Raw genomic sequence first — 27663 nt, 5'->3', positions numbered from 1 at the left:
AACTAGGCTTGTTACGCCTAGTAAGCCACGCTACAGGAGCAGCTTTATACGATTCCGGCAGGCCCCCGCAGAACACCAGGCCACAGTGGTTCCTGAATGGTATGGTGCCGCCGAGGAGCCTTATTCCACGGGTTGCTTGATGTCAACATATCTTGTATAGTCGGTATTCCGAAGGAGAGGATGGATGTAACCCATTTGTCTGTAGCCTATGGGTTAGTTGGAGGAATCGATGGCCGGAAGGGAGCAATATACAACAACCTACCATCTATTCCAGAAAAGGCACTATCCAATGAATATGTGCCCAGAAGTTTCCAGATCTCTAGCTCTAGATCACTCATAACCCGGAGCAGCAGTTCCAGCTCATGCAGGTGCAAACCGCCTGCATTGCCCACGCCGAAGTGTTGGTCTAGGAGGACTTCTGGACGAGTGTTTGGAAGCGCCTTGGATTTACCCGCCAGCCAGAGCTGTACTTCGTTGCTGGACATTCCCACAGCGAAAATAAGAGAAAAGGTCCAAAATTCGAGCAACAGCTGTATCCACATCGGCCCCGTCAAGGCCGGGTCGGCATGTAGGAGATGATTCCGGAGCTGTTCTACGACGGACATTTCGTCTTTAAGCCTGCTGAGATAGGGTGCGTTGCGCACCCTGTCGTGCTGCTCCCGCTGGAATCCCGTTTCGCGAAGCTCCCAAAAGGCTGGTGATACACGCAGCAGAGCACTCCGGAAAAAGGGTAGCCCGCTCCGGCCGAAGACACCCTCGAGCACTGAGCTCCGACTCCCGAGAGCCTCCAGATCGGGCACATGAGCCAGAACGTGCTCTGCAGCCTTTTGGAGTAATTCACCTCCGCCTAGAATAGGTGCGTATGCCAGGACATCCTCCAATGCGTTCCACCGAAAGTGGTCCTCTCGGGATTGTCCCTGTGTCGGCGCCCACATTAGCACCAGGACCGCCACGCATCTCCGCCAGGGTCCGTGGGTGTCCTGGCGGTTATAGACTGCATAGGTAAATGGGCGACAAAACGACTGCCGACGGCGGTTTGGCTACATTTAAAGGGGCTGGAACGAGTGGAACCTGGGCTCCTGGTAGCGGGGGTAGTGGCTTTTCATACTTTTTAGTTGACTGCACAGGCAGGCTACCTTTTAGACCATCTCTATGGCAACTCATTTGACCTGTTACAGTACCTACCTCTTTAATCACCATGCGGGTATGGCGGTCGACTATTTAGTTGATTCCAGCTTAAATCTACATTACACAACCTATGGAAGCACCTCTGTAATTGATAGTATATGCTCCACACCTTGGCATTGGTATAAAAATAGCACCGCATGCAGAAATTAGGCCATGTCTACCTTTAAGTTGGTTCCCTGGATTTCCTGTAAGAGATATTACACATAGCCCAAATAGTGTCTCGAATTTTTTATCCATTTTTGTTCTTTGGTATGAATCTAACTAGACATACCAACACCAGCATCCATTTAAATAATACTGCTGAATAGAGTGCTGTATATATTCCCCTTCTACTTGATATCCATGCTGCCAGTCTATTAAATGCCCCTGCACATCCCTCCAATTGCATCCCAACGGGAGAACTTTTTATATATAATCAATGCAATGTTAATGTATTCCTTTGGTCTGTGGCTGACACTAAAGACCCGATGTATTCGCTTGCCCCAGCGAAATTATCTACTGAGAATTACTGCACAAAGGCAGATAGTGGTGGTATCTCTGTCAAATTGTCAATCAAGCCAAGTCCCCTCAACGTGACAGATAGAATACACCAGAAACTACAACTGACGGAATCTACTACTGTATGATCTCTCAATATCAATAAGTATCTTTCAACAGTGGGGTATAGCTATCTGTCCCTTTCCCCCAAACGGTCGAATCAGCAGCTAATTGGTACCTCGACAACCAACTGTTGTACCCTCTTCTGTCCTCCGTGAGCAAATACCAACCATACTATATATAGCAAACCGCATGACGACTATGCCACTCATGCCTGCCTATGGCTACGGATCTGGAAGTATCTCTCTGCAATTCATCTTTATATCACAGATCTTTGTTCGCAATATAGAAGTATTTTAAAATAATAATAGGACAGTTCGCCTTTTAGTATCTGTTTTATACGTCGTACCTCAAGTAGAACTAAATGTAGTTTGTTTATTCCTCTGCTTTAGAAGTGCCGGAGTCCCCACACTTGTGATAAGGTACATTTGCTTTTAAATAACTAATTTCTTAGTCACTGCACTGGAGTTATTTAACATCGGCTATACTCTGTGTTCACTTATATACTCTATTTTATCTAATACTGTACATGATAAGGACACTTCCGCCTCCAATGGTCTATTTTCGAAATAGAGGTCTATTGATGCTCTTTCGATTCAGGGAAGATGGGTGGTTTTGGCCACAAATATATCTGGTTTATTGTGAACAGCTATTTTAGGCTCAAATCTTATGCTCTGTTTATATACATATTTATATATATATGCGTTCATTTTCATTTGCCTTTTTTTTTTACTAGTACCCTAGCTTCACTGATGCATCGCACTTTTTCACAAGTATTAAGCTTACTATGGCAAGTTAATATATTCTTTTTAACTGTGACTGCATTACATACACACACTAGCACCCAGATACATACTCACACGGCTCGCATGGCAGCCACTAAGCGTGTGGTGGGGTACTATGCTGACTGGGTAAGCTGTTTATACAGGGTCTATTCCATACCATCCTAACAGTAATTGCTAATATTCTAAAGACTGTTTACCGGAATTTCACCCCTACAGATCTGGATGCAGGGCTATTCACACACATTAACTACGCCTTCGCGGATATTAATCCCAACGGAACAGTCTACCTCTTTGATCCTTGGGCCGCCACCCAGATGAAGTTTCCGGGTGACCTAAAATCGGAATCAGGCGACAATATCTACGGCTGTGTGAAGCAGCTATTCCTTGTCAAGAAAAAGTACCGGAATCTAAAGCTAATGCTGTCTATCGGTGGGTATTCCCTGTCGGGAAACTTTACTACTCCAACTAGCACGAGACAGGGAAGAAAGGAGTTTGCCGCCTCCGCGGTGAAACTGGTGCAGGATCTAGGGTTTGATGGCATCGATATTGATTGGGAGGTAAGGATTCTCTCTATGACGCTCGGCAGTTATTGACCTATAATCCAGTATCCGACGGAGAATACGCAGCCCGATGACATGGTGCAGCTCCTCGCGGAGACCCGGTCGGTAAGTTAAGTGATCTAGCCCAGAACATCTGCATCAATTCTAACAGTTGTAACTAGGCTCTGGACACTTACAGTAAGAAGCACGCTCAAAACAAGCACTTCGAGCTGACTGTTGCCTCCCCAGCAGGTAAGACAACGCACAACAGATCTGGTCTATGGCTAATCTTATTTCTTCTTTCTCCTTTTCCATAGGTCCCTCCCGCTACGCGAAAATGAAATTGCACGAGATGGACCCGTACCTTGACTTCTGGAACCTCATGGCATACGACTATTCAGGCTCATGGGATCAAATTGCTCGGCATCAGGCCAATATCTACCCCTCCATTTGCGATCCCAATGCCACCCAGTACGACACTGACAGCGCCATTAAGTATTACAGGTCTCAGGGGTTGCCCCGAAAAACTCGTTCTCGGAATGCCCTTGTACGCCCGTCGATTCAACAACACTCTCGGACTCGGGAGGGCATTCACGCACAGTGGCCAGACCGACGCCGTCCCCTACAAGGATCTGCCTGTCAGTGGAAACAATGTCTACAATCTTCAGCAGCCGGTGGCTAGTTACCTGTACAATATCACGAGTGGCTCCTTGTTCAGTTATGACACCCCAGAAATTATCAGCATGAAAGCCCGGTACATCATGCAGGAGAGACTCGGCGGCGCCATGTTCTGGGAAGCAAGTGGTGACCGAAAGGGTCCCGGCAGTTTGGTGCGCAATACAGTGAACGGTTTTGGTGGTATAAGTAGCCTGGTCCAAAGTGAAAATATGCTTAACTACCCTGCCTCTAAGTATAACAATGTCAAACAGCAGTTCCGGTAGGCGCAAGAATGCGATTTAAACTATTCAGATAATGCAATTCTAACAACTATGGATATGACAAACTCACCAAGTAGCCTATTTACATTGTTTATATCTAGCTTTGTTTAAATTGTTTATCTCCCCGCATAGTCCCCTCACCACGCTTGAAATTCTTGTTAAGAGAGCACCAATTCCATCAAGTTGCTCGGCCGTCACAATGGAATCCGGATGAATGTAGACATCTAGCGGGGCCAATTATTTGTTTCTAACACTGTAGCATATGCCTGCACCTTCGCAATAGTAATATGGGCCTTATCGATCCATAGCATGTTGGGACTATAGCGGTAGAAAAGCTGACATAGACCCCTAGCATTCTACTGTACAAATGACAAAGCAAGACAGCAGATGACAAACGGCAGATGACAGATGGCAGGTTTCTTTCAATTAACTTATGTATTGTCTGTTATGTTAAGATATATCCCTTTGGGCTAGCTACAATCTTCCGGTGTTGGGTAGGGTTTTGCCGCAAAATGATATCACAAAGCCACTTGTAAAGGGGTGAAATGCCTTACTATCTAATAACTAGATATGCACAAAGAAGAATCGCTGAGAGGAAGAAAGTAAAGGGGAAGAAGTGTGCGTTCTCATACTACGAGGGGTCATGTGACTGCGATAAGCGGACCAATCATGTGTGCCGATTGCAGCGAAGGCGAAGCCGAGCAACATACAGGCGTAGCCCGTGACACCACTTATCGATAAAGATTTAAGTAAAAGTATATATATTACCATAAATGTATCAGAGGCTATTACCTTTACAGAATATTTTATCTGCTTAGTTTATCCTATACTGTAGTATTGCACAGTATCTACAAACGTGGAAAGGTTTACGAGTAAGCTCTAGTTGAGAGTGCCTTGGAGGCTTATATTTGCCTACTTTTTGTATCGCCAATGTATCAGGAATACCTGTTTTCTTTTTTCTTTTATCTTTTCGGTATCCTGGAAAGGAAAATCTAGTGTTATTCGATCCACCACTCCACACCGAAGAGACGTCCCTCGGAGAAAGGAGCTAGTTCCCCGAAGAGGTTACGTGACATGTCAAGGGAAGTACCGTCACAACCATTGCATTTATCGACGACCCTTCCAGTCGCCGTGACCCTGCCGTAGCGGATGATCACGGTACGACCGCAGTCGTTATCCCCATGAAGCCCGCAGGTAGAGCCACAACATTCTCAGTAGAGCCATCATTGGTCCACCCACAGCTACTCGGGGCGCTGGCAGAGGTAGCAGTATCGTAGTAAGTAGCCTCCCCTTGCACGGGGAACTCTTGGAGCAGGGACCCATGTATCCGCCACCGTTGGAGGTTGACTGAGGGAAACCGGGAGAACTGGACGGGAGAGCCTTAACTTTGCTGCCGCCAGCTTGAGATGGGGAGAGACAAGCGGCTCCCCGCAGCCGCAGAAGAAGATTGCTTAGCAGGCACACTGCAACATATTGAATCAGACGATCCAGTGAGAGCTAGGATTATAACTGCGAAGATCAAGAGCATTGTATAGAAGTATCCTCTATACATACCCTAAGGGAGAAGCGGCTGGATACATATGCTTCTACTGTGAGGTATTATTAGACAGTAGGAGCTATATATTTCAGGAGCCATATGACACATGCATTATGCCATAATAGAGCTGGATCATTGCAATAATGTCCGTAAATACTGCCTCAACGACAATAACATGGAGTACTACAGAACAGGCTTGGCAAGGATTAATCATTACGGCTCGGATGGATAATCCTTATCCATCGTAATTTACGATGGATTATCCGATAATTTCGGATAAATTATAATAAATGCTTGGCACTACTATGTACAAAGAAAAAAGCCTTGAAGCATATAAACAATTAAATTACTATTCCTCAAGACTTTCTTCTGAAATCCCACTCCTTTGCCAATGTTTTAAGCATTCTATTCTCTCAATATTGTCAGCTGATAGCTGTGCTCTTTCCCATGAGACTGTACGACGTGCCCCTGAAAAAACCCGCTCCGGTTCATCACTCATTGCCGGAATTGACAGAATATCAAGTACCATACATGAAAGCCTTGGCCAGCGCTTTTGTTGCTCAACCTGGCACCACCAGGTTAGAGCGCTCGTACGAATCTTATAAGGTGACTCAGTTATATAATCTTCGAATTCATCCTGGCTTGCTGGTCGAGCAAAGCCATCTAGGTCTTCTGCAATTCGATCAAAGTTATTAAGATCTTGAGGGTGATTACTTTCATATGATCGCATAACCATAGGACAAGGGGTATTATTGCGATACTCTTCCCAAAGCTTTTTAACTTTTTGAATTGCAGGTTTTGCCAGCTCTTTTTCCAATTCGCCTGAATATACTTTGTACGACGAGCTGGGTGAAGAATAAGTGCTGCAGCGTAGAGAGGTGAATCATCTGATTTACTGTAGTATTTATCAAAGGTATCCCAGCCATTTTGAATCCGAGCACAGAATTATTTATCTGGTGCAGGCTCAATCTGTTGTACAGTATTAGTTAAGTTATATTATTATAAGGAATATAAGAGTAAACTTGCAAGGGCATTTTCAAAGTGCTTTATAATAACATCCATTACAAAAAGCACATTATCAATTGTTGCTTGGTTGCCTTGTGTTTTCAGGGTTGCATGCTCAAAGAGACTTAGGAATTTGCTTATTGTACGAAGCTTTTCCCAGTCTATTGGAAATAGATACTCCGCTTGGAGGGTATCAAAATGCTTTTAGTATAGGTATTAATAGCACCCTCATACTGAAGAGCAATATAAAGCATATAATACCAGCTATTCCATCTTGTACGATTGTCAAGTGGAATTAGTCTCCCTGCTAAATCTTTAAACTCCTTTGTACGGCCAGCTGAGCCACGAATATGTGTCACAATATTATGAAGCTTTCCAAGTGGACCCATTGCACGAAAGGTGGCTTGTCTTTGCGTATCTTTAATTCTGTCTCTTCCAACTCCTTCCATCGCTTCTTCTTCGTCGTACAAGCTGAGTTGTTCAATATCGACCACATTTTGAAATAGGAATGCTTGTACAGCCACGTTAATAACATAGCCAATACAAAAAATTCGCCGATATATAGGATCCCATGAAATTTTTTCTTTTTCCCTTAGATACTTAGCCACTGTACGGCAAAGCTTATCATTTGCAGTATGATTATCACAAAAATAGCCCAAGCTTTTGTTAATACTAGTCTTTTAAAACAGGAAGAAGAGTAATAAATTGCTCTTCTCCGCTGTGATTTCAACTTACAAGAGCAAGAAGGGCCTTTAATAGTTTTCCTGACTTTGCTAACAAAGTGGGGCAAATACCAAGAAAAAGAGCATTGGAGAGGTCCAGATATCTAGTGAAAGATAACACTTATAATCTACTAAAGTCTTTTTGTAAATATCCTTTTTGTCTGCCATGACTGTTCAATCCTCTTGGGGATAGAGTTATGTGCCGTAATAATATAACTCTTAGATTCTGGATTAAGCACTTGGCAAAATGTATGGAACTCAGGCATTAACAAGAGAGAATGGAAGGTTTCGTACAACAATTAAGGATACCAATCCTTATAACAATATCTTGATTTAGCACTTTTTGAAGGACCTGGGTATCAAATTGTTGTGTTTCGCCCGAGGAATCTGCTTTAGAATATAATAGTTGTAATTGATTGACAGTTAATTGTTGTAGAGAGCTTAGAGTAGGATCAATAAGGATTTAATGCTTTGTTTTAAGATGATTTCGCATATTGGTAGTAACAGAGGTGCCGTACGGTGATTTTGTACAATAAATACAATACTGGATTGACCGATCTTTATGAAATTGAGCCTCTCCGTTATTAGCTGGACGAGTGTGGGACCATGTCATCTGCGCAGTTGGTGTTCTTCCTTTTTTTGGCTCAGTATCTGCTGAATCAGTAGGCAAAGGTAAGAAACTAGATGAATCTGCTTCAGAATCCATGTTTTGTACAACAATATTGTGAAATAAGATAGGACAGCGGGGTAGAAGTTGAATAATTATTGCGGGCAGTGTGGGTAGTATAAGCGGTGAGTTTCTGCCAATTATCCTGGATTATTCAATTGGATTATCCGTGGGACGGATAAGGATTATCCATCGAATGATCCGAGCGGGAGTTTATCCTTGCCAAGCCTGCTACAGAAGCCCGTCCCTAACCAAACTGGGTCAGGTAGGACCATTACAGTAAGACATGAACATGCAGTTGCACGGTACAATATTGGTAGCTTTTAGCTGAACTAACCTTTTTTTAGATGTATAAAAGTGATGATTCATTTAAAAATATGAGCATAAGTCACGTGTTTGTTGCTGTTTGTTGGAAGTTGGAACATCGGGATATCCCTCTGCTCCGGATGCCGGTCTGCACTGTCTTAGTCAGCATCTGTTATGTAACTATTTAGCCTAGTTCGTGGGTACCCCTGAATCCCGGACTCCTTCATGCTTCCAATACTGTTTGTCCTATTATTTGTCCATCCGCACGGGTGACCCTCCGTGGATGAGGGTGCCACCTTGGACCCTCCACCCTCAAAATGCGGGTGGGAGGGTCACCCGTTGAGGGTCACTACCCGACCTTTAATTTTAGTAGTAACAGCGTTTGGTAAAAAATAGTGTATAAAGAGAGGGCATTAAAATGCAAGCCGGAAAATAAAGAGATTAGATGCTAAGAGATGTAAAGGGTTGAACCCAATTGCTCAGGCATGGCCTTCGCTCCTATACCTATAGGGCGCTAGATGCGACTGATCGAAGATCAGTAGTCTTGTACCTTTTTATATGGGCAAGTGGTTTTATCTCTACTAGCGCAAGGACAACCAAATCATAGGAAGAGAATATAAGGAACAGTACTTCTTTTATTTCCCTCATTTCTCTTATTTCCCTTATTTCTCTCATTTCACTCATTTTTCTTATTTCTCTCATTTTCTCTCATTTTCTCCCATTTTCTCCCATTTTCTCTCATTTTCTCCCATTTTCTCTCATTTTCTCCCATTTTCTCCCATTTTCTCTCATTTTCTCTCATTTTCTCTCATTTTTCTTTTCTTATTTCTCTCATTTTCTCTCATTTTCTCCCATTTTCTCTCATTTTCTCTCATTTTCTCTTATTTTCTCTCAATTTTCTTGTTTTCTCTCATTTTTCTTATTTCCCTCATTTTTATCGTTTTTCTTATTTTCACTCATTTTCTCTCATTTCTCTCATTTTTCTTATTTTTCTCATCTCTCATCTCCAATTTCATTTCTTTCCCGTTTCTCTTATTTCTGAGGGCGAATCCATCGCCTTTAGAACCCTAGCCAGGTATGTAGTATGTAGAGTTGCACGGAGGAACCGCAAAAACTGCAACCGAATCCACACCACCTCCAAGGAGTTATAAAGAAGAACTATTTCAAGATACTGTAAATAATAAATGGGGGATTTGTAGCCTCCTGATTCTTTAGATACTATACATATATTCTAAGGTCGTAATGCATGATGCAATTCACCAGGGGAATTTCCGTGGTATCTTCAGCGCTGCCTTTACAGAGCCAAAAATAGAATAAAATAAAAATCGGCTTAATATGTGGAGGACAAAGCCGAAAGCAGACTTTATTGCACTTTATTATTATTCCACTCGAGGACAGCATCATGCACTTTAGATGACGCTGAATTCCATTGCTGTATGTCTATGCTATGCTGGGTTCAGGCAGATCCCCCTTTCTAGAGAGCTGTTGTATCATGATTGTCAAGAGGGAGATCTGTGAAAACTGGCTCTTTGTACATAGGCTCTACCCGCTGGAACAATTCTTTCTCATCAAAGCTGGATTGTCCGCTCTCTGTAACAGAGTCCTCCCACTCTGAGTTATTATGGATTGCACTTTCTAGATCAATCACATCCTTATTACAAACTGGCCTAGTATGGGCATGGGGGCACTACCGTTGCTAAATAGATTTATCCTTTTAATGTCAAGTTCGCTAGTGACTAGCTTAGGGGGTTAGCCACAACTATGACCATATATGGGTCGGTAGTCCTGGAAAAAACCCCTAGTAGACGCTCTAGGCGCACTTCTGGGGATAAGCAAACTGCCCCCTTTCCATCGGGCTGAGGCATTTGTTGGAAGACCATCAACCAGGCGTGTATGCCGCCATCGACATAACAAAACTTAAAAAGAAGAAAATCCTTGGATAGTGATAGCACTTGTTTCCCGAACAGTGTCACCCTGCAGAGTTCCGGAAGGGAAGGCCCTAATATCTGGAAGTGCACTGGACTTACTTTCCTCACATTCCTCACCTTCATCACCTACTTATATTTGGAAATCCATGAAGACAGGATGTTTCTGGGCAATATCCCGAATGGGCTACTCTTGTCCCTGGTTGTGAGCTCTATTCTTATAGAACGGTTGGAACGAGAGGCCAAAGTCGACTTTACATATACTGGAGATCGGCATTTGAGGGTGAATTCCAAGCAACAAGACGATAAATTATGAGATTTATAATGTTTGAATTATTTGAATATATTCTCACATGATAGGGAATGGATCTCCGAATACTGTACGTACAAATTTTATAAAAAATATGTAAAAAAAGCGCCAAAATGAGTTAATATTTGGTATACCACCCCTTTGCCTCCAAAACCGCCTCAATACGCTTTTTCATATTCTTTATTAAAGCATCTTGAATATCCTCGCGGATTTGGCTCCATGACTGTTCTAAAGTGTCCCATAAGATATCTTCCTTCTTCTCATTTGCTCATTTGCAGTATTCAATGTTGGGATTCACGTCGAAGACGCCTTCTTTGAGCGGAAACCACATGTGTTCAATCGGGTTTAAATCGGAGAGTATGGCGCCCATTCCATTACTTTTATACATTATCTTGTAACATGTTGTAACCTTTTTCGCTGAATGAATGCGAGCATTGTCGTGCATGAAAATAAGACCAGGTTCCCAGATAGATGGCAGTAATTCCTCAATAGAGCAAGATAAGAGTTTGCAGTATAGCATTCTTTTTAGCTTCAAAATCCCCTCCAACGAACAAGATCACTGCGTTTTTTGCCCAAATAGCTGCCCAGCCATCACGCGGACTCCTTTCCCTTTCTTATATGGCTGTATGTACTCGGTTTTCCACTTTTTACCAAAAAGATTAAGCCGAAACACATACTTGTGGCGGTGGCCGGATCCTATTTCAACCGATCACTCGTCCGACCAGATAATCTTAGCCCAATCCTTATCGGTGATTTATACTCCATTGCCCAGTTATATCGAAGCTTAGCTACCTCTGGTGTTAATCTCGGGCGCTTTTGAGCCCTCCATTTGCCATATCCAGACTCTTTAATAATGCGGTACTGCGTGAGATTGTCAAATCAAGTGTTTTCTGGACGTCCGCGTAGGTAATGAACGGATCTTTCTGGATCAAACGAATGACTAGGCTCTTGTCTCTATTTGTATAGGTTTTTGGACGACCGGAGCGTGGTTGGGCTTCAAAATCCTGTCTTAAAGATGCTCGGTTCAGCGTAGTGTAAATAGTTTGGAGGGGCCGGTTCAGAAGCCTTGCAATTTCAGTAGGTTTTCTGCCACCATGGTAAAGTCCTTGTATATATGCTCGTTCCTTCGGATCAAGTTGCTGATAGCGTTTAATATTAGCACCAAAAGGACGCAACAGTGGCCTTCTAGGCGTCATGGTTGGTGTTTGAAAAGATGAGGTTTTTTGACGCGTTGGTTGACGCGACTGGGAGCTTAGCGTGATTATTTAAACTTTTGGCTAAGAATTATATCTAGTCTTGGCGGGTGAGTGAGGGTGACCCTCAGCGGGTGGAGGAGGGTCTAAGATAGCTCACCCACTGAGGGTGGAGGTTCCAGATTTGCTCAGCCGCGGTGGGTATCAGAACTGCATCAGTGGTTCTCAGCGGTCACCCTACTTTGTTCGTCCATACTTCGAACGTTTACTTCACTCTAATCAATGAAATGACCATGTTTTTCCTCTAAGCTTTCGTGTTTACATACCAACGTCTATTAGCTATACACTATCCAGACATCCAGCAATTGAGGACCTACTTAGTTGGTTTGAATATTGTACGGTCAACGGTGAGAGATACTACCAAATCTTCTTGGTAGTTAAACGCTATCTTGCACCGTACAATGATGACATTCCTATTAAGATGAAATAAAAGGAAAGAAAGAAAAATAAAAAAATAAAAGGAGAAAGACTCTCCTTTTCTAACAGAAAGCTCTGAACAGACTTCTTCTACTTTATCTATCTCTCGAAAAAGATTTATTCAATCTTCGTCACCAGGTAATTCTCCTTTTGTACAAAAATGGGTTCATCTCCAAGTGAGCTGGCTTACCGTACAAGAAAGAGGGTGGAGAGAATATAGGAATATAGCCCCCCCCCCTCTTTTTTTTTTTTTTTTTTTTTTTTTTGAAAACGAGTAATTAAGGTATTTGAATATGTACAGCCTTAGGCAGAAAGAAAATCTCATTACAATTACTACCTCCACCACCCCCCACCAAGATGTCGTACGTACATGAAACTTGGAATGGAGAGTGTTTCTTTAAATTTTTATAATAATCGGACAAGATTTTGTTGGCTAATTTTAATGCTTTATATGTTGCATTCTGTCATACAATCTCTATTTACCGTGTTGCGAAGTGTTAGACGGAGTATCTGACAATCAGTCCAACCCCTGAATCCTTTAGATAGTTGAGCACCCAGATAGGAATTGCAAGAGACTCAGTCGGTTGAGATACTGTGATTCCTGGTGTTTCCACTGAATGACATCTACTTCCTTATTAGGCTAGTTGGCCTGTAGTTGATAGAATAGCTCCCTGCGCATCACTTCCCCTGAATTCCACAACAAATTTCAACTTTCCGTTCCCAGTTCCAGCCAATGTCCCATCCTTAACAAGTATAGTAGGGCTTTTGCACATAGCATGGGAAGTTGAGACGGTGTGAAGTTTCATGAGACATATGGTTGGCCCCGCCAGTCATCATAGTACAGTGGGATCCGTCACAGCCCAATATAGGACAGGAGACCTTCATATAACAAATGAAACTATTCCCGCTAACTAGGCAGCTCTTCAACGAGAATATCAAACATGAGAGGAGAGGAAGAAGGGATGGATCATAACAACATCAGTTGCGGGGAAACAAGCAGGTCACATGACTGAAGGTGACAAGGCCGTCACAGGATCCAATACATTGGATATTGAGATCCAGTCCAGAAGGGTACGCAGCTGAAATTGGATTGAGATAGGTGATAAGATCTTGACTTTTGTCTCTGCATCACATGAAGCAAATATCATGATGCGCCCGTCTTCTAACAGGCGGTAATGATAGACGGGGTCTTCAACAGCAGTACAAGACTTCTCGTCATAGAGTGTTACGACTTCGAAATGTTGCCTGGGAGTAGGAAGTTGGTGGAGGGTGGTAAAAGGCCTCATATCATTTCCTGGCTGATCCGTATTGTAGCGGTCATAGATCTTGGCTTTTGTGGTGGACAACATAGTGCATGGGCGGAAAGCCTCCGTTTAATCTTGAAAGAGTACGTAAAGGTGACTATTAGACCTCAATCAACCTGGGCATTTTAAAGGACAGGGGACTTGAATATATAGTAGAGATCTCTCCTACGTCTTAAAAAAAGAACAACCGCCATTGCTTGTGTCTATTTATGGGGCAATAGCAGTCAGGGGCACATAACCCCTACCTAGTTCGTAATAATATTGTCGTAGATTGCTATCTGCCTCATAGGAATCGGTATAGATAAGTATAGTATGACGAGTAGGGAGAAGAACAAATCAAATCATATATTAAGTAATTCAAACTATAGGGGGGATATCTATGGGGTGCAATATAATATGATACTGTAGAATATGTACATTGATTGTTCATTTCAATGCTGAGACAGGAACAGCCAGTTATCCGGGTGATTCTGTCAGTGATATTTCCCCCTAGTCCGAATCCCTACAGGTCGGAACTGCATAGGTAAGTGCTTCCCGGCGGTCGCCCTAGTTTATTCGTCCATACTTTGACCTCGTCCATCTTCAACTTCACACTAATTAGTGAAATGCCGCTTGTTCTTCAGCTGAGTTTTCGTGTTTACATTATGCTACGACACTATACCAGCCGACAAATTCTAATGCAGTATGCCATAGTGAGAGCAATCAATACAGTACAGTTGGAAGGCGACTTGCTTTCTATGCAAAACGGTCTAGGGATGTTGGCTGCATTATCAACAGTACAGGCTATCTACAGGGGCACCCGAAATTGCCTTCCATAAGAAACAAGGGGAGACTGTTTTCGATCCCTAATACTAAGACGAACGCTAGTCTATAAAAGGCTAGTTTTAATATATTATGGTATATAATTGGTCGTCTTTATCAAGAGACAAGTTGATTATGTACTAAGTTGTTCTTAGCGTTGGGGATCGAAACAGTTTCTTTGTATTTATGGTGGAACGCAATTTCGGGTGCCCCTGTATCTTAACTACTCACCCATTTCACATTTGGCCTCTCCAGGATAGATGAAAGATTTCTACCTCTCTAAATCATACAGTACATAGCAAATAGAAGATATCTATATTGCTAGTTTACATGGCTCTTCTGGTGTTACTGTTGTCACACTTTAGAATTCGTCTACAATACATCAGAAAGGACAGTGGCCACCACAACTCTAGAGGTGGAAGCACATATCCTTCCCACACACCTCCGTCTGCGCCAACGAGCCCAGAATACTGTACTATCGCAAGACTTCACACCCTACCACGTGACCACCCTATTTGAAGTGCTATCACGGGCCCAGAAACGCAGAAATAATGCTAGGTCATACGCTTGCTTCCCACTAGCAGAAGCACTGAAGACTATGAACATGGAAAGACTTAACGAGCTGGAGACGATCGACCCAACACCGCTACCGCCATGGCGAACCGAATCTTTCACGGAAATTGAGGTCGAACCGGACCGGGAGACAGCAAGAGAACATGCCGAGACCGTCAGGGCCACATCAGACCTGATCGCCTACTCGGGTGCCCCCGGGCGTGAGGGTTACCTGGGAGCCGCTGTCTTAACATTCAACGATAGTCTCGAGATCATAGAATCGCAACAGGTCCAGGTAGGACCGATGGACCGATGGTCGGTCCACGTAGCGGAGTTAATATGTATTTTCGCGCTATCAGCTCGGTACTTAAGATCGCCCATAGCCGCCCTAAAACAGGCAGGGGAACAACAACAGCGACAATTCTATGTGACAGTAAATCCGCCATACAAGCAATCCAAAACCCAGGAAATAAATCAGGCCAACGAATTATCCACGCGATCCTCCATGCAGCGGCAGAGGTTCAAACCCGGGGTATTGTGCTCTGTTGTGAAAACCTCGATACGGTCCACAGGGGAAATGAGGAATAGGGCAGGAGAATCTATACCAGCTACACGCACATAGCCTACTAAGGAGTGGATATATTCAGCTAGATAGATATTCAACGTCTCATCTAGATGCCATACTCTTCCCTTGTCTTAACTGGGATAGAGGATTCGGAGGTTGACACCGTTGTGCGTACTGTAGCCAAACCGCTAGGAAGGAATCGGTCCAAATACCACTTCTTCAACATGCTCCGCCTGCAATGGCTACCGGGGCACTGTGATAATATGGAGAACGATGCAGCAGATCGGCTGGCCAAAAATGCTGCACAGCCAGGCAAAACACACCCCTTCCGCCCTCTGCTTACAAGGAAGAAGGCGCTTATCTGAAGCAAGATCCTTGCTCATTGGGAGCAAGAATGGACGTCTACCGCCAAGGGTGGTCATCTACGAAGAATCGACAACACATTACCAGCCACCTACACTAGCTATATAGGAATCTACCAAGGAACCGCGCATACCAGCTAACGCAGCTACGTACGGGCCACAGTTGGCTGTCCACCTATGCCAAGGCTAATCAATTTCGTGACAACGATCGCTGCGTATGCGGCGCGCAAGAAACAGTCACCCATGTGCTGGTAGACTGCCCAAAATTGGGAATTACGAAGGGAGTTAAGGAGAGAAGTTGAAGACGCATTCAATAGCACGTCGAGTCTGCTGGGATGCTCAAAAGAAGGTAAGAAAGGTAAACCAGACACCGTCTCGCGAGCCCAGACTGTCAAGGCCGTCTTGAACTTCGCAGAGGTGTCACAACGGCTCCGAAGTTGCTCGCCACGAGGGCAGCCCACTGTAACAATGGGAGCGGCAATTAGGCCACGACAGGCCCTGACGAGGCTCTAAGTTCGTTTTTCAGGAAGTCGTGTACACTACATGTACATACAGAGATATATAGTTGAGGTAGCCTGCATATCGCTTTGGCGAGAGGTCAGGGTAAATGAAATCCATCCATCCATCCATCCATCCATCCTGTAGCAGTCCGCTCAAAGACACCCGAGTCAGAAAATCTTGTGGACAAGACGACATTCCGGGCGCCCCTAATTTAAACAGTAGAGCTAAAATTATCACACTCCACTGGCAACTCTATAGGTATATATATTTATCCAGTGCAAAAATTTCCTATTTTTAGGGTTGAGTGCTAGCTAGTACGTAGCAGTAGTGAGCGCTATTAACATATAATAGAACTACTATCACCGCTATGCTCGGTATCCAGATCAACATATCCCTATGTCTTCTACTAGAATCCCAGAGGTACGAAGGTCGGCTAGGGTTAAATCTGGGAGACAGGTCGCATATCCGACTCTGTTGTCCCGGGGGGAGGACTTGAACAAGGAGGAAGGATACTTGGACAAGACGGAAGACTGGGGTCCTGTTTTAGCAAAATCATTCCCAAACCAGAATGATGGGACAAAAAATCCAGTTAAAAATCAGGATAACAGGACAGAAAAACCACCAAATACAAACCATACCACGCGGGTGAATCAAAACCCTTTAAAATCTCTGTCTTTTGGCATCAATCCTGGAAGTCCCACCAGTGGACAACTAACAGGCAGTCCAAAACGGTTACACTACATAGTATGGATACTGATACTATTTTGCATTGTTCATTTGGGCTGGGGGTGGCGCCAAGAGAAGATCCAAATAGGGTTCTGTGGAGTCGGAAAACCACAGGAGCTCTTAGGACCGACGGGCATGCCTCAATGGATGCAGAGTCTGATAGAGCCTCAGTGTGAGATTTGTCCATCACATGCAACCTGTTATTCGGAATTGGAGGTGAGCTGCGACAACGGGTTCGTTCAGCAACCACATCCCTAAGTTTGTGGGGCCTGATCCCGCCCACCCGATGCAAGGCTAGCAGTGGAAGGGCCCTCCAAGTCAGCATACTTGCTCGGCAAATAGTCGACACATTGCGGGAGGAACAATGCGGCAGATATGTGGGCTGACCCAACACTCACGGTGATGTCAGCTATCTGGAGAGTGACGTAAAGGCGGGAGGCAGAATACAGTGGAAGAGCAGAATACAATTCTCTCTGGGGAGATGCAGTCCTGGAAGCGTATCTCAGCGAGAGCTAGCCCACAGTGGCCAGGGACCCTCATCTGCGCTTTCTCTGGTCTCAGTGCCTTCTACGCGAGAGCATCTCTGGTGTATGCTACGTCGCTTCTTTAACTTTGAATTTACCAAATACTCAGGGCATTTCCTGATGATCTATCTAATCATCCAAATTCATAGCCTCAAGAAGGTTGTTGGGGAGTTACACTTAAGAAATCAGCTCGCTTACTTAAACAGATTAATTCTCTCACTTCCTTATGTTCCTATCTTTTTTCTTGTTATATTGCTGTTTAGAATTTGAGACCAGCACTAGTGCGTACCCCAGTAGACTTAAGAGTATAAAAGCCAATTTCATCTTTATGTAACAGATGCAGTATTTACGTAGAAAAATGGAAGAGCAGGCGATAGAGTTGACCTTTAAAATTGTGACGTCAGGTATGCCATTCCTTACATGAAATTTAAAGCAGCTCCAATGAAAGCTCGACTAGCTCTTACCTTAGTAGTCATAGTAGAGATATCAGGATGGTTATGTATGACCCTTTTGCTATTGTATGTGAGCCCTTTAGTTTCTTTTTTACTTGTCTTTTTCCTTAAATATGTGACGGCCGAACAACTCGATGAAATTGGTGCTATTTTAACATGAATTTTGGGCGTGGGGAAAGGAAGGTGGTGGGGGCGAGGCGGAGAAGTACCGTCAGTTACCACGTGACGCCCGGGACCACCAAACGCCCGATTTTGGCCTACACCGACATTTTGAGACAGGAATTCAAACCTCTACAACTCCACCAAAATGGGGTAAATTGAAGCCGCTCTTCGTTGCAATTTCGGTGTCCGATTACGTTATTTAGCCTAGTTCGTGGGTGCCTCCGTACCCCTGAATCTCAGACTCCTTCATGCTTCCAATAAAACCAGCAGATCACATGACCCAAGGTGACGAGGTCGTCACGCCTATGATATTTATATTTTACTTTAAATTGGTATATTTATTCAAAAAATTCAGGAGAGATTAGGTTTCTATTTCAAATCGCTCCGGCCCCACATCATGGTACAAGGAAATGGTGTATCATCAGTGCAACACATCCGCCACTGGGATGCGACTCTTGGTGCTCCAGGTATGCATTCTTGCAGATTCAAATCAGCCGCTACAACCAGCTTCGTCAATATGGTGAGAATCCGCTAGCTCACGTCCCGTATCTATCACAGGACTGGTACAGCACCAGGGGAAGGGCATTCGAACCACCAGAAGAAAACAATTCTGAGATAAGCTTTGGAACGAGGATATAGGATGGTAGCTGATTTAATATATCCATAGAGTACACAATCCAAATTCTGAGGCTCATGATTAAATATAAATCATACTGTAGACTTGCAGCACATGTACAAGTCTAACGCAACATAAGCAAATGACTAATTACACTATACCATCAGGCAATACCATTCATATACTCCAATATCCCTATGTTTCGTATCCACTATAACTTTTAGTACCAATGCTCTGCTTCATGTACTACTATGGATGGATTTCTGGTTCTCAGGAAATCCCCAGCTAGAGTCATCAGCACATACTACCTTCAACAAAAAATAGGTTCTGTAGGATGCAAAAGGCCGCTCCCGCCAGCTCTTGGGGGTCAGTCTCGGCCAGATGCGTGAATATCCTTGGCAGACACATCCGTCGTAGCTGTACCTCCCGATGGGTTGTAAAGGGGCGAAATGTCTTGCTATCTAATGACTAGATATACACAAAGAGGAAGCACTGCGAGGAAGAAAGTAAGAGGGGAAGAAGTAAGAAGTGTGTTTCTCATACTACGACGGGTTATGTGACTACAATAAGCGAACGAATCATATGCGCCGATTGCAGCGAAGGCGAAGGCGAGCAATATACAAGCATAGCATGCGACATGGGTTCCTATTTCCCTCATTCCGGGGTGAACATGTGTCTGGTTAAGCGTTAGACTCTTCCCCAGCTTCTGTATGTATATACTATGACAAAATATAACGCCTTCGCAATTCCAGGCCTGTTTAGTATTAGACAGGCAAGCTAAACTGCCCAGCAAAGCGAGCGTATTTTAATCCAGCTAAATAAGGTGAAGAGAGACCCCACCAAGACCACATCTGATGTGTACTACTGTCTTTAAACAAGAGCAGAAATTAGATCAGTAAAGTGTGATAAGTGGGTACAGTATATGTATTAGAATGCACCCTCTCTACGAATAGCTAATCGTCGGCTTATTATAATGACCGGCACAGCCTTGGTTTGTAATGTCGGCTTCTAATGCTTATTGCTTGTTTTATGTGCTATGGTACAGTAGTATATGAAAATATTTACTCCATTGCTCACCTCGATCCTCTTCCTTTCCTCTCCATGCTTTAGTATTCTCTTTGCAGGCACTGAATAGGGTTGATTTTGTTTCATTTCCATCTCTGTTTTCTAGGTTATAACACTTATTATCATAAATAATAAAGATAAGATTACTGTAGTCTATTTAGAAACCTGGAATGTCGATATTAGATCAAGCTACAGTAAGACCAAATACACAAGATACAAGATACCACTGGTTGTAAATATCAATACAGATAATACTAAGACCTCTATATAGATACCCATTGAGGTGACCTTCGGTAAATCCAAGCAAAAAAACTGATTCCTATTTACGTATTTCTAGGCGAGGGCTAATTCGAGTAGTAATTTCTACATGGAATAAAATCACACTATGGCATTCTTTCAAACAAGTGTATTATAGTTCTAAAAGTAGAACTAGAGATATATATAGAACAAAGAGAGCCAAAAATAGAAAATGAGAAAAAAAAGGGGGAGCTAAATGCATGCCCTATCACTCTATATTTATAAAAATTTGTCTCCCTTAGTTTTATTTTTTTTTTATAGCAAATTTCGCATCCTAATGAAATACAACTACGAGTCTACACGATACTCCCCTTACCCAGTGGTACCGCAACTATATCATCCTACCTCCGATACACGTAGCATCCAAGCAAGGGCCCCACGTCCAACGGCTGTTCAGTTGGTAGTAGAGCCCTTGAAGGCTGACGCTTGGAGACACGAGTACACACTAGAGAGCTCAGGACATCCGAGCAACCAAGCTCTAACCTAAAACATTGAGGCACTTACAAGGAAAAAATCAGCTCAAGCTAGAGTCAAGGATTGCTCTGTTCATTGTAAGCCAACATGCTATCGGCATCGGCAGGTGGCTGATAATAAGAAGAATGCAAGAAATCAGAAGCTGAATTCGATTGCGGACACCAACAATGAGCTTAATCTCTTGACTTGCCAAGCATCGAACCATAACAAGCGTCCCGAAAGTATACGTATCTTCCAAGCTGCAATTGTCTACAACACTCTGTCACAGCCCAATATAGGACAGGATATCTTTATATAACAAATGAATCTATTCCCACGAACTAGGTAGCTCTTCAACGAGAATATTGAGCATGAAGAGGAGAGGAAGAAGCGATGGATCTGAATGGGAAACCAGCAGACCACATGAAAAGGTCGTCAGGCACCCCTCTACTATTGTGGGGGGTACATAAACGTTGGGGACAGTGGATACAATAATTCTCCATTAGTTAATCTATCCAATGTTCCTCATTTAGCTCACTCTACACTCAGGGCTAGGAGTATCTAATGGATATCGACTTGTAGGCGTATAATTTTGACCTCTGACCATTCTATAGCATATGATAGAAATGAACACTGTATGCGGCGATATGTGGCCTGAACTGCACACTGTAGACTATCCAGTACTATGTCAGTGGCTTTCACGCCACGTAGGAGAGACACTTCACGAACGGCTTTGACGCCGATGGTTTACGCCTAGACTTCCAAGAATATGCACCAGCTTTGTCAGTATACGACCCAGGGCACGTCGGCAGAAGTTTGAGTTGGTCTCATTTCGCAATCGATTTAACTCCAGAATTTCCAATACACTTAGCCCTAAAGGGTCACCACGATCGCGGGCCGCGGCGGCCCAGCCGTGGATCTCTGGTATGTCTGGCAGGGAGGTTGGACTGGCTTCAATGAGTCGCCACAGGAAGGTGGAATCGGCTGGATGGTGCAGGGTGGCGCTGCGATAGAGATGCTCCGGCAGTATAGGGTGGCAGATTCTGCCGGCGGAATCTTTGGTAGATCCTAGGAGTTCGAGAAACCGGAGAAAGTGGAGAAGGGTAGTCTCCTGATGCTCAGTAATGGCTTTTTCCATGCCTCGGAAGCATTCGTTTTTGTCCAAAGTTGGCCGGGGTAGCTGCGATTGCTCGGCAACACTCCTCGTGCGGCTCCACCCCAGCAGACTGAGAAGCTCCGAATAGAGAGTTTCCAGCAAGTCAGTCTGCTTTTTATCCCACGGACCGCGAAAGAGCTTATTTGGGATCATAAAGAGTCGTAGTAGAGGTATCCGAAGCAATTTCTCGTGGCCTAACATTGCATCAGTTTGGCCCTGCTGTGAGAGGGAAGGCATGTACCAAAATGCCTCTCGCCAAAGTTGTACGGCTGCTGGGTTTGGTAGAGATTCCATACCCAGATGAATTGTGTGACATGAAACGGACCCGTAGGTCCACTCAAACAAACTCTGGATGGTTTCCTGGAATCGGAGCAGAGTAAACCAACGACAGTTAGCTACTTGGGCTTGGAGTCGATGTTGTTCATTGATCGTGAGCCGTTGGTACCAAGCCGGCAAATTGCAGGAATGGGATCGCCCACCTACAGTCGTATGGCCCTCTTTTGCTGAATAGTGCTGAGGCCCAGCGTTAAATATCCCATGAGGGTCATACCAGAAGGCATGTTTCAGAAAGATATCATAAAACATTGTGTTGGATACGGCGTTGGCAATTAGAATGGATGCGCGGGCAAGGTTGGGTTCCAACGCACGTAGATAAATCATCTGGATGATCTCCACGGGCAGCGACTCTATCCTTGCTGGTGGACGTGAGAATATTGGTGGCATATTGGCTGTCATCCCTAGTCGGCGAAAATACTGGGGACGGACAAACTAGGGTAATGGACGATGCTTCTTTTACCTATGCCCTATCTCAACGATCTTGGACAGTGGAAAGCAATCTAAATTTCAGGTAGAATGTATTGACTAGATTGTATGTCGTCCCTTCAAGGCGGGATATTGTTCTCTGCGTGAACTCTATTAACATGAAACAAGCTTGCTTTACGATGAAGAAATAAAAAATTAACTAAGGGATGAGAGTAAGGAGGGCGTATTATAGCATCCCATTATGTCGTAGGTGACACTCTAAAAAGATACCAACATAATTTTATTACTCTCTCACGTCAGCAAATATTAGGAACCAATCACTTATTCTAATCCACCGAGGTAAGTCTTTCCCGCATCTAATCCAGAAAATTTGTTAATGGTCAGATCAATTTCCGGCTCCATTTCCCCGAATTGACAGACTAAGTTTGACAATAAGATCCATGGGCTATGGCGCAAATACGTAGAGAAACCTGATTGTATGGCAGGTTGGATTCCGTTTCTTCAGACTATTATTAGCAGCAGGAGGCTATTGTAGGAATAATAAAAGATGTGGATCCAAGGGTCTGGGGGTTGTTGTCGTAGGTGGTGTGAGCTGATATAATTGATGAGGCTGGGAATTTGATAAACTCATAATTAAATTATTTTCCTTCACCACTGTCCTGTTTTCTTTTGCCGTTGCACCTATTCGAGCATTATATTTAGATAAGCAAGCCAATGTCGAAATTCCCTTCCTCAGCCTTAACTTATATTTGAATTCTAAAATCCCAACGTTTCCTTCCAATCGGCTCTCAGAAAAATAAAGACAATCACATGCAGCGATGACAAACGTCGGCAACCAGTGTTTTGACGTGGTACCCACCGGCCACCCAGACACTGGGAGTATCACGCCTTACCTAAGCCAAACCGAACTATTGGACGATTTGCTCAGCTCTTGGAGAGAAAGCGACACTCGTCGTTCTGATAGTGCTCTCTTGCAACCGTTCAGCACATCCAATAACAAGTGGACACAAGACTGGGACAACTCTTCCTCTACAGGCCTCGTGCAGAACTGTTCCAATGCCTTCCCTCCCTCATCACTGGCATTCTGCTACAATGATTTTCACGACTTCGTGATGAACAAATTTCCACATTATGACTTTGCCACGTCTCTTCCTCATGGCCAGAGTAAGAAGATCACGATAACCAAAATGTTGATACACACTAACGGAGTACCCAGGTTCCTCAGTACCTCTGGAAGATCAAATCCAATTAATCCCCCTCTCAAAACACTTACCCACACTTCAAGTTGGAAAAGACGGGGTTGCTAGGGTTGAATGGCCGCATGCTGAGACTTGTAGGCCCACAACTCACCCAGGAACCGAAGACACTGGTCTTCGACCAACCAAAAACAAAGCCACGCCATCAGTTCTGGCAAACTCTGTCTTCAGCAACGTCGACTATATTCTGCCAGCATATTCCCAACCTGAGCAGCCAGAACACACGATACAGAATGGGTATCCTGCGCTATGGGAGAGGTACAGTAGCCCAATCAAAATCCCAGACCTTAAAAACCTAAGCATTGGCGATGCTTTTTGCACGCAGCAGATCAGCCCAAGTGACTCCATTTGGTGTAGGTGCTTTTCCTCTGGGAATGGTCAGTGCCGAATGGCTTGAGGGTATGTGCTGCATGTAAAATACGAAAGCTCAGAGGAAGAACATGGTATTCCATTGAGTACTGTAGTGTGAAGTTGAAGATGTGGAAGAGGTCAATCAAACGTTCGAGGTATGGAGGGTGGCCGCTGAGAACCACTTATGCAGTTCCGACCTGTATGAGTGTGCAACACAATCACTAGTATTTTGATACGTTTCTGGTGAGCGAGGCACCTGGTATATTATGCAAGAATTAGCTCCATGTACAGTACATTGTTTTTGCTCCAAATACTTACAGACACCGGGGCACCGACATATAATGCTGCCCTGCTCAAATTGGACGGACGTGGGACATGAAATGTGAGCCAGATCTGTAGACCTAGGAAAGAAGTAGTTAGTATGGAACTGCAGTGGAGCAAGCAAGGAAAACTAGCGCACCAAGATCTGTGAACATTAAATAACACCTACTTTTCTTTTCCGTAGTCATTCTAGCCATAAGTATGTTTCTATGACTAGATAATTGTGTATCTAGTAGGCCCTGTATATGTGACGACCTTATCACTGGTAGAGACCTATAGTTTTCGGGGGCGTTGCTAAATACAGGTTAAATCCAGGGATAATCCCAACAACAGCCGCATTAAAACGGACTATTTGCTTGACAAAGACCCCATTGAATTAACTCTTCTGAGTCTATTCCTTTCCTGAATCTGGTGTACAATATAATACTGATTATAAGGCACAAATTGCTGCTAAATCCCATGGGATACAACATGGATATGCAGTTGTTATTAAGCGAAGAAATAAAGATAAAGCGCTCTATCTTTGCTGTGACAGAGGTAGAAAGCGTTTATCTCGATCCAATGGTGCCAGACAAGCTAAATCTCGACGGATTAGCTGTCTTTTTATTATCCTAATTAGCTATTCAAAGCAAACAACAAAATGGACACTTACAGTACGAAATGGATGCCACAATTATGAAGCCTCTCCTCCCAGCACCCATCCAATATACAGAAGGAATGAGATGGCCCAGAAAAAGAATCAAATTATACCGTTAATTAATCAGGGGATATCAACGAAGGAAATCCTTCGAATACTTATCCAAGAGAATGAGAAAAGTCTTCTTCAACGTCTGATGTATATAACCCACGGCAAACAGTATATTCCCAGTTCTTAAGGGAAGATGTCCAATTCAAGCACTTATTACACTTCTTCCAGATGAAGGCCCCTGGATAATGCAATATGACACTGAAAATGGCCGGAAAACTGCAGTATGTTTAACACACAAAGCCTGCCTGGAGCGCTCACAATTGAATTCCTATATTTTATGTATGGATTGCACATGTAAATCAAATCGGTTTAGAATGCCGCTTCTTGACATTGTTGGTATAGCTTAAACTGGGCAGACTTTTTATGTTACCTTTGGTTTTCTACTGTATGAAAAAGAAGAGACATATTTTTTATTTTATCCTGTTAACAGTCCTGCTATCGAGTTCTGCTTCCACTTCTTTCTGTGATTGTGACAGATAAAGAAAAGGCCCTTTTTAAATATTCCCTGAATCAGTGTCAAGGGCTGAACCCATAGAACCTATAAGATAGGTTATGTACAAGAAGGAATCGTTGAAGGGAAGAAAGGAAGAGGAAAATGAGCGGTAAACAAACAATGTGGAAAGTCACGTGACATGGATCGAGGGTCGATGGGCCAAAGGTGCCAACAAGGCCAACAGGGATAGTACAGACAGTAGGGACAATTGGGACAGCAGGGATAATAGGGACATTGGCCCGAGAGGTCAAATGGGCTCCAGCCCTTTACAATCAGCTCCTATTCTTTGTATCTGGCATATGAAAAAAAGAGCATTATTGCAAAAGCCAAGTGTCAGGACCTAGGTCGAACCCTGCCTGAGGCACTAAGTCTGCTTTATTCACTGTTGAACCCACAATGTAGAGATTTTCCACATTTCCTGTACGATAGAATTCTTTCTTCCTTCCTTCCTTCTCTACGTTTGATGTTTCGTTAGATCGCCATCTTAGATAGAATCTATCTATTTAACCAAGGTGTATAGGATCATCACACTAAGCCTCTAATCTTACGGATTATTGTGAAAATGGATCCAAAGGAGAGAAGCGAAGAAATTGGCACAATTACCAGAGAAATTGAGGATAATTGGATGGAGGCTATCAACTCAGGGACTGTGGAAAGAAAGGATCAAAAATGGGAACTATTAAAAAAAAAAAAAATACAGTACACCAAATTTCCAGAGCTAATACAATATTTGGAGTATAAATGGCTTCAGCCTATTATTGCAAAGCGTTGTTTAAGTTTCTATAGTAATTGCTACTTCCATGGTGGGACTACATTTACATCTCGGAATGAAGGTGCTCTTGGTATTATTAAAAGCGACCTGGATAGTGCTTTTGGAGATCTTTTAACTGAGGCACAATCTATGGGACGTACAGCTACATTTCTGGATGCAGAGATTACGCAGCAGGTTAATTAGGATAAGGTAAAATGGCATACGTCACTAAATGGATTATTATATAGGGACTTGAGTTGCAGAATTTCCCACTATGCAGTCCTAAAAGTTCACCAAGTCTACAAGAAATATCTCCCGCCAGGGCCTGGAAAGTTGCCAATTAATTCTTGTACTGGAGTTATCAACAAAACACTGGGAATCCCATGTATTCACACAATACAGTGGTATTTAAGAACTCCAGGCCGCTTTGCGACGGCCAGGCACCATTTGATGAAATTGGTGCTATCTCAACGAAAATTTCATGCGTAGGGAGGAGGAAGAAAGGTCGTGAGGGGGCGGTGCGGAGATGTACTGTAAATAAAACTAGATATAAACAATGTAAACAGACCATGTGCACCCGTCACACGCTTCACATGGAGCACTTTCACTGTCAATTGTGGATTTCAGGCCGTCAAATTGAACCATTGGACACCCGTCTTTTAGTGCTAGAATTATTGCACACTCAATACAGGTCGGAACTGCATAGGTGGTTCTGGGCACTCGCCCTAGTTCACTCGTCCATACTTCGAGCGTTCGACCTCAATCAATGAAATGACGCATGTTCTTCCTCTGAGCTTTCATGTTTACAAGAACCCTCGATTGTCCGGCCTCGCGGTGGTCAAAAACGGGAATGCCCAGGGCGAGAGCTATCATATTGGGAGCAAGTTGACCGCGCTGTCCATATAGCTCAGTATGGCCAAACTATTCGAGAGGGCGAGGCAGCAAAGGCAGCGGTGGCTAAGCAGGCAGGTGGTGAAACAATGGAGGGGCATGCAATAACTCGGTTGCTTGAAGCATCAAATGAGGTATCACTTCAGACCATCAAATAAGGTATTAAACTAAGCATCAAGGCAAATAATACCTCAAGCAATGCCTCAGGGACAGGCTCAAGGGGGAGCTCAAAGCAGAGGCCCGGCAGGCGGTCAATCAGGGGATCTAACATGGGTGTTAGTGGAATTTTGATCACAATATTCTGATGGAATTCAGGGGAAGTGATGCGCAGGGAGCTATTCTATCAGCTACAGGCCAACTAGCCT

The 27663-nt window shown here is 43.8% G+C and overlaps 5 protein-coding genes across 5 annotated transcripts; 2 read left to right on the top strand and 3 right to left on the bottom strand.

Annotated features, from left to right (window-relative positions):
• Positions 1–44: 44 nt before the first annotated feature.
• On the bottom strand, positions 45–1200 carry ATNIH1004_011644 (uncharacterized protein; the record flags this gene model as incomplete). Its single annotated transcript, XM_033576206.1, has 3 exons — positions 45–199; positions 263–917; positions 1186–1200. The coding sequence occupies 3 exons, from the start codon at positions 1198–1200 to the stop codon at positions 45–47; spliced, it is 825 nt and encodes a 274-aa protein (XP_033420870.1).
• Positions 1201–2654: 1454 nt separating this feature from the next.
• ATNIH1004_011643 (glycoside hydrolase family 18 protein) lies at positions 2655–4050 on the top strand (the record flags this gene model as incomplete). Its single annotated transcript, XM_033576205.1, has 6 exons — positions 2655–2696; positions 2759–3127; positions 3176–3235; positions 3292–3361; positions 3427–3604; positions 3711–4050. 6 exons carry the CDS (start codon positions 2655–2657, stop codon positions 4048–4050), a joined length of 1059 nt encoding a protein of 352 aa, XP_033420869.1.
• A 9140-nt stretch (positions 4051–13190) lies between these two features.
• On the bottom strand, positions 13191–13538 carry ATNIH1004_011642 (uncharacterized protein; the record flags this gene model as incomplete). The annotated part of the gene is made up of 1 exon (XM_033576204.1): positions 13191–13538. One exon carries the CDS (start codon positions 13536–13538, stop codon positions 13191–13193), a length of 348 nt encoding a protein of 115 aa, XP_033420868.1.
• A 7752-nt stretch (positions 13539–21290) lies between these two features.
• ATNIH1004_011641 (uncharacterized protein) lies at positions 21291–22448 on the bottom strand (the record flags this gene model as incomplete). The annotated part of the gene is made up of 1 exon (XM_033576203.1): positions 21291–22448. The coding sequence occupies one exon, from the start codon at positions 22446–22448 to the stop codon at positions 21291–21293; it is 1158 nt and encodes a 385-aa protein (XP_033420867.1).
• An 857-nt stretch (positions 22449–23305) lies between these two features.
• On the top strand, positions 23306–24140 carry ATNIH1004_011640 (uncharacterized protein; the record flags this gene model as incomplete). The annotated part of the gene is made up of 2 exons (XM_033576202.1): positions 23306–23651; positions 23704–24140. 2 exons carry the CDS (start codon positions 23306–23308, stop codon positions 24138–24140), a joined length of 783 nt encoding a protein of 260 aa, XP_033420866.1.
• Between the last annotated feature and the right edge of the window lie 3523 nt (positions 24141–27663).

This window comes from Aspergillus tanneri (assembly GCF_003426965.1).
Source record: "Aspergillus tanneri strain NIH1004 chromosome Unknown AapTan_9_pilon_pilon_pilon, whole genome shotgun sequence".
Classification (NCBI taxonomy): Eukaryota; Fungi; Ascomycota; class Eurotiomycetes; order Eurotiales; family Aspergillaceae; genus Aspergillus; species Aspergillus tanneri.
This window is presented reverse-complemented; position numbering and strand designations above follow the sequence as displayed.